Source organism: Austrofundulus limnaeus, unplaced genomic scaffold (assembly GCF_001266775.1).
Source record: "Austrofundulus limnaeus strain Quisiro unplaced genomic scaffold, Austrofundulus_limnaeus-1.0 Scaffold1669, whole genome shotgun sequence".
NCBI lineage: Eukaryota > Metazoa > Chordata > Actinopteri > Cyprinodontiformes > Rivulidae > Austrofundulus > Austrofundulus limnaeus.
The window spans coordinates 12,173-25,092 of NW_013954071.1; the positions used below are offsets into that span (position 1 = coordinate 12,173).

The following is a 12,920-nucleotide window of genomic DNA, read 5'->3' on the forward strand; positions in this document are numbered from 1 at the left end:
TTAGAGAAGAACCAGTCCAGAAGACCTGCACAATTTTTTTCTTTTTGATTTTTTACCTGGATTACTGAGATGCATCAGGACAATATTTGACGTGGTTTTAGTCGAGTGTTTTACAATGTAAGTGTGAATAGATTGTGCAACATCAGCTTTGACCAACAACTGTCTCCTTCCTTATGTTTTATACTGGATTATGGGTTTAAATATTTGTCTTTTATTTTTCAGAAAAGAGATTTAACAGAAGAAACAAACTCTATCTTCTCCTCCGTCAAAGACCTTCTGGACACACAGCCGGAGGATGACTCTGACGCTCGTCTTCAGGTCTGACGTTTTTACACACAACACCAGAGCCGAGGTTACAACCTTTATAATTTACCTGAATTCATCTGAATGGGCAGTGTTTTAAAATGAAACAATGAAGCTTCTTTGTCTTCCTGTTTTTGCTACTAGCAGCAGCTGAGTGGCCACGTTTGCTAACAGGAAATGAGGCTGGTTGCAGCAAAAAACAGCCATAAATCAGTGACATTTTTTGGTTTTTATTTAATTACAGTGGTTAGATGATAAAGCATTCTAAACATTTCTTCACTTTGCATGAAGGTGTCGTAACGACATGTTTTTGGTGAAAGCGTTCTGCAGGCTGAGCCTGAAGATAAATGTTTATTGGTTGAGTAAACAGCAGAGAAGGAGTCTGATTTTTAAACTGAACATTTAGTTGTTTATTTTTAATCTTTACTCATAATGTGTTCATGTTCAGTCAGAAAGTTTCTGCTKAAACCTGAGCAGGCGGCTCGTGACAGAAAAAGATTAGATTTAAACTAATCAGCTGGTTTTATTGTGCAGTTTTTAAAGGAATGACCCCAGACCATCTTTGTGTTTACTTCATCATTTGCCAGGGGGGAAATTACAGGTGCAGCAGCTACAACCAGCTTATTGTACCTCACATTTTACTTTTTCTAAGTGGGAATGCGTTTTATAGATGTTTAAGTTCCTCTAAGAGTTGTTAAATGGCCGTTTATTTAAACTAGAGACTCGTTTTTTGTTAATGAAGCAGAAAACAAACTAAAAGGATCGAAACTGTAGATACAAGCCAAAAGTAGCAAAWTGCTTGCTAAAAGCTTCCAGACTCTAGATAAATAAGGAAACATGTGAACAGATGGTTAAAACCAGCAGAAAGCTTAATCTAGCTATATAAAGAGAAAAGTAGCGAACCAGTAGCTCAAAGCAGTGAAAGATAGCTAAATGTATCAASGCTGACTAAAAGTCAGAAGTCTAAAAGTAAAAAACGAGTAGCTGTAAGATAGAAGTAGCAGAAGAATAACCAAAGGGTAAAGTTGCAAATGTTTACTATGGCTAGATAAGAGAAATGTAATAAATAGATAGCTAAAAGTGTCAAAACGATAGYTGGTGTCAAAACGATAGCTAAAATCAGCAAAACGATATCTAAGTGTCAAAATGATATCYAAGTGTCAAAAYGATATCCAAGTGTCAAAACGATATCCAAGTGTCAAAACGATATCCAAGTGTCAAAACGATATCCAAGTGTCAAAACGAGAGCTAAAAGCAGCAAAACGAGAGCTAAAAGCAGCAAAACGAGAGCTAAAAGCAGCAAAACGAGAGCTAAAAGCAGCATAAAGCTGGTTAAAATTGTCAATACTGGCTAAAAGCTTAAAGTAAAAAAAAAGGCTAAATACAACTGGTCAAAAGCTAGAAAAGAGAAATGTAACGGATAGCTAAAAGCAGCAAAATGACCAATAATAGATAAAAGTAGCAAAAAGCTGGCTAACWTTATCAAAACTGAAGTAAAAATGGCTAAATTAGGCTTGAAGGCAGAGTAATCACCATAAGCTAAATGTAGCAAAAGATAAACAAGTTGGGTTAGAGCAATATGTTGAAATAAATTTTAAAGAGAATAGTTGTGAACTAAGTGTTAATAGAACTAATTAAATGTAAACATTTTAAAATTGTTCACAAATCTGAGCACTAATCTGAAATGGTTCAAAGTTTGCAGAATTTAAAAAAAATATTAACAAATTTTCCAAAATTTTACCTAATTAATTAGTTTTACTTTTCTCTCATTTTGCTACTTCTGGTTGTTTGTTTTTTGTTTATGGTTGATTTTATTTTTTTTTAAACACTGCACATTGAGCAAGAGTAAATAAAAAATGTTGAATATTAGTGTTTTTTAAAATATTCTTTATAAGGTACCTTTGTTTGCAGAGAAGTGTTTTCACATGAATCATAAAAGAATGACATGTTTATGTTCCTCTCCCTCAGATTTTCTTCATCACACTGTCTGCTCTTCCTCCTCCTCCCACCCACTCCTCCTCTCTGGAGATCTCATTTATATAACTCTGACTAAACAGCCGTGCTTGGACGTGTTGGACTGTTGTAGCATGAACACAGCCCACTGCCCTCCTCCTGCACGTTCTCCATCTTTCTCTTTACCCCCTCCTCCTGCATTGTTGCCACTCTGCATTCATCAGCCATGTGCTGCCGTACAGCAAAACACCAAATGAGATGGAAAGTGTAGCTGCAGCATCACTTTACTTTCAGCTAGAAGYGTTTCTGAAGCCGTGCATCAACTTCTGGCCTTTCACCCTCAAAGCGAGAGGCTGACCTTCCCCCCCCCTCCCTCCACAGAAGGTGCAGGCCGAGCTGGACGCTCGCAGAGCCGACCGGCTGGTCAGCCTGGACCAGCTGGCTCAGTACACGGACTCGCTGGAGAAGGAGCTGATCAAGATGACCGGTAACCTGAGGAGGTCCCGCACGGAGATCCTGCACCTGTCCGTCAGGTGAGAAGGCTTTTTAGCCGTCGTCGCTCGTTGTGGTTGTTGGTGGGCCGGGAGAAATCTGTCAGCTTCTCAAACGCGCGTTAGATTTGAGGTGATTTGTTTGGAGTGGGTGGATGAAGATGAGAGACTGGTTGCAGCGATCTGATTGGATGAATCCAGGTTTAGTAGGCAGAGCTAATTGTCACCTGTAGTCCTCGCACACAAAGATGTAATGAGCTCATAAGTTTGATTTATGCAAACCTTTTAAAGGGATCCACGATTAGTTGTGACACTTTATTTGATAAACATTTATTTTAACTGTAAAGACAGTAAAAATACTGTAGGCTGTTTAGTTTTGGAAAAGTTTAAACATTTTTTTAACAGACGCAAAGCATTCTGGGTAAATGATGACGTGGATAGGTCCTCGGTGTGAGGCTGCTAGCGAACTATATCCACCCTGAAGGTTAATCTTGGACAATATCTGATGATCGACTCTTTTAAATGAAACCAGAGAGCGTTGACAGAGAGGAGAAGGTAGAAATGACTCAGCCTGGAACTGAAAATATGGATGGAGGACAACAGAGCTGCTTCATGGAAGAASAACCTCAGCTTAGCCTGTTAGCTTTAGCGCGACACTATATTGCCTTATATGTATTAGCTCGGCACTAGCGCGACAAGCTAACAAGCTAAACTGAAGTCCTCCATCCACATCTTTAAAAATTTAGATTAAAAACTAAACAGCCTTCAGTATTTTTAGTCTTTATTTTACAATTAAAATATATTTTCATCAAATAAAGTCTAATGTTACAACTAATCGTGGACCCCATGTTTAAAGTGCCTTTAAACTGTGACATGCCTGTCCTTCAAATACAAAAAGTCAAAGGAAATATTACACTTAAGAGAATTGGCACAGTACACAAGATTTTACACATTTTGTCACATAATTGGCATTTTTTCTTTTGAATTTGGCTCAGCCAAAGTGAAACAGGAAGTGACATCAAAGGGGAACTCATTAATAAAATAAACTCTCTGGTCTTTGTTTATTAAAACAAAATTATTTGAAGTTTAACTCTTCTTTGTGTCTCTTTAATAGCAACTCAAAATCTAAAGACTCTAAAAATCAGATTCTTGTCTACAGTCTGTTAACTTTGTTACAACRCTCTGTTTACGTGCAGACATTCCCCTTTGACATCACTTCCTGTTCCTTCACATGCTAATATCTCAACAACTGTTCGTCTCAGCGACGTGGAATTTGTTTTGCAATGTGTTATCAATGTTATCTTTCCAAAAATGCATTAATGTTTATTACAGAAATCTGATGTCACAGGCACTTTAAGGTTTAGTCTTTTTTCTCTTCAACGTTCATCAGCATAAATGTTCTGAAATAAGGGTCTTTGTTTGAGCTCTGTTTCAGTTGTGCTGATTCTGACCTCATTGAACCCAAAAGGCCTGCCTCACTAAGTTTGGGTCTGAGCCGTTCCTGGGTTTTGGTCTGTGTGTGTGTGTGGATTTGTCTTGTGCCGTGTGTGTCTCTGTTTGGATGTGTGTTCATGGAGACAGCCATCCCCTTCAGACGTATAAAAGGGGCTGCACCGGTGCAGAACCGGACCAGAGAGAGGGGGGAAGCGGTGCAGGTTTAACGCGGGGCTGAGGTTGGGAGGTATTTCAGGGTTTGTGCAGTGTAAGATTTAAGATCTGGACCTTCTGAGCTGAAGTGTGGAAACCAGTACGGGGCCAGTGGAAGAACTGGCGCTGGTCACCCTGGGCAACAGAATGGGACACTGCATGGGCCTGCGGACTGGGTACAGTACTGTGATGTCATTCAGCATCTCTGTGCACGTTCAACAAGTAGATTTCTTTGCTTGTATCACATTTTCTTTGGGTCTCCTGGAGGTGTTGCTGATTTTATTTATTTATTTTCAGGGTGCAGGAGCAGGAGAACCAGAAGCGGCAGCTGTGTGACGAGCTGGACCGGCTGAAGACGTCTCAGGACAGCAGAGAGGCCTCGAGTGAGAACCCTGCATCAGAGGAGGAGGTCTGAGAGGGGGCAGAGGGGCCAGATTAATCCGTCTCACAGTTAATGAACTGCACAAACTGCTTTATGTTTTATATGTGGACAATGGTCGACGGTAATATACTCTCCAGACCCTCACTGCACCTGTGGGTCCACCTGGTCCAACTCACCACCAGGTGGTGGACAGCCACAGACCAGGTGACACCGCCCAAAGGTTCAGAGAAAACCCAACCCACAGGTGCCAAGCTGGGGGGCTAGAAGTACGCCAACACCGGCTCGGTGCTTCTCACCTTAGGCTAATCCAGAAAGGATTAAGGTCCAGTCCACATCGAGGAGATGGGTTTCAGAATCCACAACAGCAACCTTACCCACTTGAGATGACATTCAATGGCTGCGTCCTTCGACAGACCAGGTCTAAGTGGGCCGGGTCATTTAAAGGACCAGGTCTAGGTGGGCCGGGTCATTTAAAGGACCAGGTCTAGGTGGGCCGGATCATTTAAAGGACCAGGTCTAGGTGGGCCGGGTCTTTTAAAGGACCAGGTCTAGGTGGGCCAGGTGTTTTAATAGGACCAGGTCTAGRTGGGCCAGGTCATTTAAAGGACCAGGTCTAGGTGGGCCGGGTCTTTAAAAGGACCAGGTCTAGGTGGGCCAGGTTTTAATAGGACCAGGTCTAGGTGGGCAGGATCATTTAAAGGACCAGGTCTAGGTGGGCCGTGTCATTTAAAGGACCAGGTCTAGGTGGKCCAGGTGTTTAATAGGACCAGGTCTAGGTGGGCCAGGTCTTTAATAGGACCAGGTCTAGGTGGGCCAGGTCATTTAAAGGACCAAGTCTAGGTGAGCCAGGTCTTNAATAGGACCAGGTCTAGGTGGGCCAGGTCTTTAATAGGACCAGGTCTAGGTGGGCCAGGTCATTTAAAGGACCAAGTCTAGGTGAGCCAGGTCTTTAAAAGGACCAGGTCTAGGTGGGCCAGGTGTTAAATAGGACCAGGTCTAGGTGGGCCAGGTCTTTAATAGGACCAGGTCTAGGTGGNAATAGGACCAGGTCTAGGTGGGCCAGGTCTTTAATAGGACCAGGTCTAGGTGGAGCGGGTCTTTTAAAGGACCAGGTCTAGGTGGAGCGGGTCTTTTAAAGGACCAGGTCTAGGTGGAGCGGGTCTTTAATAGGACCAGGTATAGGTGGGCCAGGTCTTTTAAAGGACCAGGTCTAGGTGGGCTGGGTCTTTAAAAGGACCAGGTCTAGGTGGGCCGGGTCTTTTAAGAAAACCAGGTCTAGGTGGGCCGGGTCTTTAAAAGGACCAGGTCTAAGTGGGCCGAGTCTTTAAAAGGATCAGGTCTAGGTGGAGCAGGTCTTTAAAAGGATCAGGTCTAGGTGGAGCGGGTCTTGAAAAAGGATCAGGTCTAGGTGGAGCGGGTCTTGAAAAAGGATCAGGTCTAGGTGGAGCGGGTCTTGAAAAAGGATCAGGTCTTGGTGGAGCGGGTCTTTAAAAGGATCAGGTCTAGGTGGGCCGGGTCGTTAAAAGGACCAGGTCTAGGTGGGCCGGGTCTTTAAAAGGATCAGGTCTAGGTGGAGCAGGTCTTTAAAAGGATCAGGTCTAGGTGGGCCAGGTAATTTAAAGGACCAGGACACAGTGACGGCACTAAAGCAAAGAATAGATTGAAATTCAGCAAATATTAATATTATTATAAATTAACAAAATTAGCTTAAAGTCAATAAGAACTAATGGAGCTGCTGAACGAGTTGTTTACCAGGATCTTTGAGAATAAAAATAAAAACAAAACAAAACTGCTTTAAAAGGGGAGGAGCCTGTGAGTTTGGACSGCCTTCAGCACCGTGCAGTGATGTAATCAGCCTTGGAAGGATGCAGCTCCTGTCCCAAGAACCAGCTGTAGTCCACTCAGGTCAGGGMTTTGGCTGCAGCTCCTGGCCTATAATATATTTAATATATTTAATACTTTGAATATTGTATTTAATATTTTGAATATAAAATCTACAATCATCAGTTGCCTAAAGAGCAGTTATGTAACTTTTTGTGTGTTTAAATAGGTGAAGTATCTGGTAGAGTGGTGTGAGTTGGCAGCGGTAGTAAACGTGTGTGTGTGCGCGCGCACACACACACACCTACACACTTTTCAGAAACTCAGAGTACACTCGGGCGTACTCGAACCTCCCAACAAAGAGCTCTGCAGTGATGATGTTACACGCAGGGAACGAGTCGGCCATCAGCTGCAAAGTGGCTCTGATGGTGAAACTCAGGTGGATCTGTGGGGTTGGGTTGCTGGTTCCAACCTCCAGCTGATGCATACTGAAGTGTCTACGGGCAAAATACCGAACCCTACAGAGTCTCATAATGTGTTTCTCATTTTAAACTTTGCTGGAGAACTTAGTTTTACTGTTTAAAACATTACAAAGTGTTTGAAGTGGTGTTCTTTGGGATTGTTATGAACAATGAATATCCTACCTGCTGTAGATGGCTCCTAAAATGCTTGGTTGTAAATGGGAAAACCTCTTTTTTTAAGCCTGGAGTCGAGGTGGACTGGGACGAGGAGTTCTCTCTCCAGGACTTCTTGAAGCACGAACAGGTGGAGAGGAACTGCTGGTCGCAGGACGAGCACAGAGACCGCAAGCCCGATGGGAAAAGCGATAAGTTAACGGATAAAGACGAAGATGTGGAGGAGAGGTGGACGGTGGTTGGAACGACGGGAGGAGGAGAAGTGAGGGACACGTCGACTCCTCTCTCCTCCGTGTCTGTGGAGATTCAGCTTGAAGGAGGCCGAGGTGAGCAGGGTCATCGCTAAGCAATCTTTTATTAGAGATCCTGGAAATGTTGATTGTTGATAAATGTTTCTTTTAAAGATAAAAGAGCAGATGTTTCAGGGAATCTTCAAAACTTAGTCGTCTACAAAATGTGACCTTATCTTTCTTTTAAAAGTTTTTTTTTATCCAGAGCCAAAGCTAAAAGTTAAAAATAGCACAGAGTTCTACACAAAGATCCAACAGGCCTATCAATCTAATAAATGGATGTGAATCACTTTTACTCAGTTTTTAGCTAGCCCTTTTGTGCTTTTATTCTTTTAGTTCTTAAAGTTTAATTCTTTTAGTTTTTCGCTAGCCTTTTGCTGCTTTTAGCCACTATTCTTTTAGTTTTTAGCTTTTTACCACTACTCTTGTTCTATTTTAGCGTACCTTTTGCCAGTTTTAGTTAGCATTTTGCTACGTTTAGCCACTATTCTTTTAGTTTTTCGCTAGAGTTTTGGTGCTTTTAGCCATTATTCTTTCAGTTTTTAGCTTTTACCACTACGCTTGTTCTACTTTAGTGTACCTTTTGCCAGTTTTAGTTAGCATTTTGCTACTTTTAGCCACTATTCTTTTCGTTTTTAGCTAGCATTTTGGTGCTTTTAGCCACTATTCTTTAGTTTTTAGCTTTTTACCACTACTCTTGTTCTACTTTAGCGTACCTTTTGCCAGTTTTAGTTAGCATTTTGCTACTTTTAGCTTTTAACTAACTTTCAGTTTTAGGTTTTAGTTACTGTTCTGCTAGCTTTACCTTTTTTAAAATATCATTTTTCTACTTTAGCATTTTAGCTAGGCTAGTCTTTTGGTTTTGCTGCCTTACATTTTTTTTTATTATTATTAAATCTTTGTTTAAACCGGACGATCTCATTGAGATTAAAAATATCTTCTTTTTTTTCTAGCCAAAGAAAAAGAAAAAAATATATCTTTAGCCAGACATTTTTAGCAAGTGTTATTCTTCTTTCAGCTTTAACAGCTAAGTTTGGGTTTCTTCTGTGAATATAAGCAGTCGATGGTTGGGTCAGCTTTCTCTTTCTCTCTTCTTTTTTGTCCCCTGTCGCCTCATTTGCTTTCAAGCACAAACACTTTTTGGTGAAAGGCGTGGTCATGGTGGTGCGGCGAAGTCAGACATCACGCCGTTCACATACGTTAGGCTCTAAATTCGACATATTTCAGCCAGTCTGCACCCGATTCACTATGGTTAATCCTAATCCACCCCACTACAGAAATGCAGTACAATTTTTGGAGGGCGTGGCCTATTTAGACCTCATGCTGTTGACACACGGTTGGCTCTAAATTCCACATAMACGATTCGATCTGAAACAAATTTCGTGCATCATAAAGGAGACCTGCTCAACATTTGTGTAGTAATTTGACAAGATCATTTTGCGATCTATCTTATTTGATTTAATAAGTTCTTTACCTTATAAACAGCAGATATGAAATTTAATTTGTATACTACAAGAGGGATCCTAAGTACTTCCAAGTAGTATTTGTACCAACGTTTAAGAACCATGACTTTAAAGTGCCTGTGACATGCCTATCCATCAAATACAACAAGTCAAAACACAAGAAACCTTGCATAAAATGGGATTTTTACTCATTTWGTCTCATAACTGGCATATTTACTTTTGAACTTGGATCAGCCAAAGTGAAACAGGAAGTGACATCAAAGGGGAACTATTTAAGAAAGAACTCTCTAGTCTTTATTGAAATTATATTATTTGAACTCTCACTCGTCTTCCTCTGTCTTTGATAGAGACTCAAAAATAATCTAAAACTCTTCTCTACAGTCTGCATACAGTAATCTATGCCCTTTGACATCACTTCCTGGTACTTCAAATGCAAATATCTCAATAACTGCTCATCTCAGCGGTGTGAAATTAATTCTTGCAAAATGTTTTTTTGATATCTTTCCAATAATGTCTTTGTATATTTATTTTAAAAWTTTTATTTCACAGGCACTTAAAGGAATCACCCACTGCCTTTTAKTCCAGAGTGTTAAACTAAGATAATCCTATAATCCCTCTATCTTCTACTGTTAGTGCTCAGGCCCAGACTTCCCTCCCACCAGAGGAACTCTCCAGCTCCTTCTGGGGGATCCCAAGGTGGTCCCAGACCGGAGAGGATATATAATCCCTCCGGTGAGTCCTGGGTCTCCTCCCAGTGGGACATTCCTTGGAAAACCACCAAATCGAGGCCTCCTTATCTAATGCTTGACCCACCTCTCAGCTCAAACACATCAGATAAGCTGCAAGTTTTGTCCTCGTTGTGAATTTGATTTGACACGAAACCTCGAAACTAAATCTGTGTGGTAAGCAGAGGTGGTCAGAATCGTGTGTTTGTCCGTGTGACGGTGGATTAAACTTGTTGCATCGCTCGCACCATCACCAAACGGACAAACGCTCAGACCCCCTCATGTCGACCCCTGCCTTCTATGGTCGTGGCGGCCCTGAACTCCTCAACAGAGAGAGAGAGAGAGAAAGTCTGTCGACAGTGTGAGAATTCTTGTCTTCCTGGAGTTCCTTCTATGGCCAGGTGTTTGAGTGGACTGGGTCAGTGCAGGGAGCTCAGTAATCCCCATTCCTCTGCTGCATGACTGCCCAGCAGTCAGAACTGAAGAGTCCGAGTGCTGGTTGTTGCCACTGTACCCCTGCTCTGTCCTCCTTTAAGCCCTGCATAATGAACACTTTGACTGTTTATGGTAAAAAAAAAAATGGGGTTTTGTCACCAATAACCACGACTTAATTAAAGTTTCTTTGTTTAATGTTTCAGGAATCTTCTATTTATGATCCCTTTTTTCTTGTTTTTGCTGTTCCAGGCTCTGCAGCCTGCACAGAACCAGAACCAGAGCCAGAGCTTGATTCTCAAGCTGCACAGGTAACTTAACCTTGAAAAGTAATAAAAATTAAAATATTTAACAGAATTGGGTACGTGTTTAAGGTGGTGTTTCTGCAGCAATAAAATCCTGGGTTTATGTGGTTAAACTGTTTCTTTATGGCCTAATTCTTGGTTTATAAAAGTTTTTTTTTTTTTTTTTTACCCAAACAAGCTTTTGTTTCAACCCCCTAAAGCCTGTTCCACTAATATTAGAGGCTAATTTTAATTCCACCTGTTTTTGGGAGAAAATATTTCTTAGTCTTACATCTCATCAGCTCATAGCTGAAATGTTTATTTTGACATGTTTAAACCAGTGCAGAAGGTTTGATATTTGTTTAACCAGGAAGAAGCTTCAGATTAGTCTGAAGGGACCGATATTTTGTTGTTGTTAAACTGACTCTTTAATCTGGACATTTAAGCTTTAATAATAAATTTTTTTCTCCAATGTGGTCTAAATACTTTGTCGTACTAAAATAACACCAAGAAAACAGTATAGAGCACACTGTTGTGCACATAATACAATAAATCTGTGAAACTTGAAAATCTGATTAAACATTAAACAAAGCAACATTAAGATAAGTATCGCTGTCWTTTTTTTTTTACATAACGGTCATGAGGAACTCATCCAATCCAGACAAATACTACATTATTAATATCCAAGAGTAACTTCTGAAAAGCCTAATTTGGTTTTATTTATATTCAGGATCAATTTTAAGCAGCACCGTGTTGCCTTCAGCTGCTGAAAGTCGATTTAAAAGTCCTCAAACGTCGATAAAACAGGGTTGGGTTTTCTAAAACGTGTGTTTGTGATGAAGAATAAATTAGTTTGAAAGCTTGCAGTTTGAGTCATTCTGTTTTCACACTTTTCACAGGTTTTTCTGTCACATTTCTGTGGTTAAGTAGTTTATGCRCAGTTAGATTTTAGCAAACTGACCATGTGTTTAAAAAAACATTTGCTCATTTAAATTTTAAACTATTAAATCTGCATGTTTTTCCTCTAATTGTTTAGTATCAGACATTAAATCATCCTGCTACACTGTTTTGTACCTGGATGGATAAAATTCCTGCTGTTATAAACGACTTCTCTCTGATAAAATACTGATTACTCAGCTGAATTCAGCAGATCATGCCTCTGTTCTACGTGTGTTTCTGAAACACCGTCCAAACAGTGACATTTTAGTTGAGAGTTTCTTCTTCTTTTTCTCCGGTCATTTGCMTACCAAATGTCTCATTACATATGATTCACAGCCTCTGCTTTCGAGCGCCAGCCTCCATATTTGTACTTGAGCTGTCGGCTTCCTTATAGAAAAACAGCAGTGATGAAACCTTTAGGTTCAKTTGGAGGTGAAAGAGGAAAACGGGAAGTTTTAATCTGTTGTCACTATTTTTAAACTTGGGTCTTCTGTGTTTTACTCCAATAGTTTTAGACCTTCATTTATAAATAATTTATAAARCCTGTGAATCTTGAAGCAGCCTTTTCCTTCCTGTTTATTTTTTCATACATTTTTGATACAAACTAAATTAATACCTTTTTAAGAGCTTTGGTTTTTGTAAATATTGTACCTTTCACAATATTTACCTTTTTGTTTACAAATGTTTTCCTCATATAAATACAGTCAGTTTTGTTTTAAAAGCTGCTTCAGCATCGTTTGTCTTTTTAAGCTACTGTCCTGGTACTTTTAGCTAACCTTTTGTTTTTTTTAGTTTTTGTCCAAAACATAGCTACTTTTATTTGACCATTTTCCACCATTGTGCAACTTTTAGCTTCTAGTTAGCATTCTGGCTAGTATTTTGCTAAGTATAGCTTTCTGTGTGTATGTGTGTATGTATACAGTATGTGTGTGTGTGTGTGTATAATTTAGCTAGTATTTTAATACTTTTGGATTTTACTTGTTTGTTACTAATTTAGCTAGCTTTTTGCTATTTTTTTAGTCTTTTAGCTATTGTTTTTACTACCTTTTTTTTTAAACCAATCTTTTGCTACTTTTTGCTTTGAATCAGGCTTATATGTATTTACTTTAGTATAAAACCTGTAATCAGATTACATGTATTTACTTTAGTATAAAACTTGTAATCAGATTACATGTATTTACTTTAGTATAAAACTTGTAATCAGATTACATGTATTTACTTTAGTATAAAACCTGTAATCAGATTACGTGTATTTAATTTAGTATAAAACTTGTAGTCAGATTACATGTATTTAATCTAGTATAAACCTGTTATCAGATTAGATGCATTTAATCTAGTATAAAACCTTTAATCAGATTACATGTATTTAATTTAGTATAAAACTTGTAATCAGATTACTGTAACCAGATTACATATATAAAACTTATAGTCAGGTTACTGTAACCAGATTACATGTATTTAATCTAGTATAAAACCTTTAATCAGATTACATGTATTTAATTTAGTATAAAACTTGTAATCAGATTACTGTAACCAGATTACATATATAAAACTT

At 39.5% G+C, this 12,920-nt stretch overlaps 1 protein-coding gene across 1 annotated transcript in view; it reads left to right on the forward strand.

The window, feature by feature from the left end:
- The window catches only part of lrmp (lymphoid-restricted membrane protein), a gene marked incomplete at its 5' end in the record, with an annotated part of 38,526 nt that overhangs the window by 8,864 nt on the left and 16,742 nt on the right, over window positions 1-12,920 (forward strand). The window contains 5 exon segments of the mRNA XM_014033227.1: window positions 223-318; window positions 2,638-2,789; window positions 4,692-4,803; window positions 7,300-7,558; window positions 10,395-10,453. Coding sequence (XP_013888681.1) covers window positions 223-318; window positions 2,638-2,789; window positions 4,692-4,803; window positions 7,300-7,558; window positions 10,395-10,453 — 678 coding nt within the window.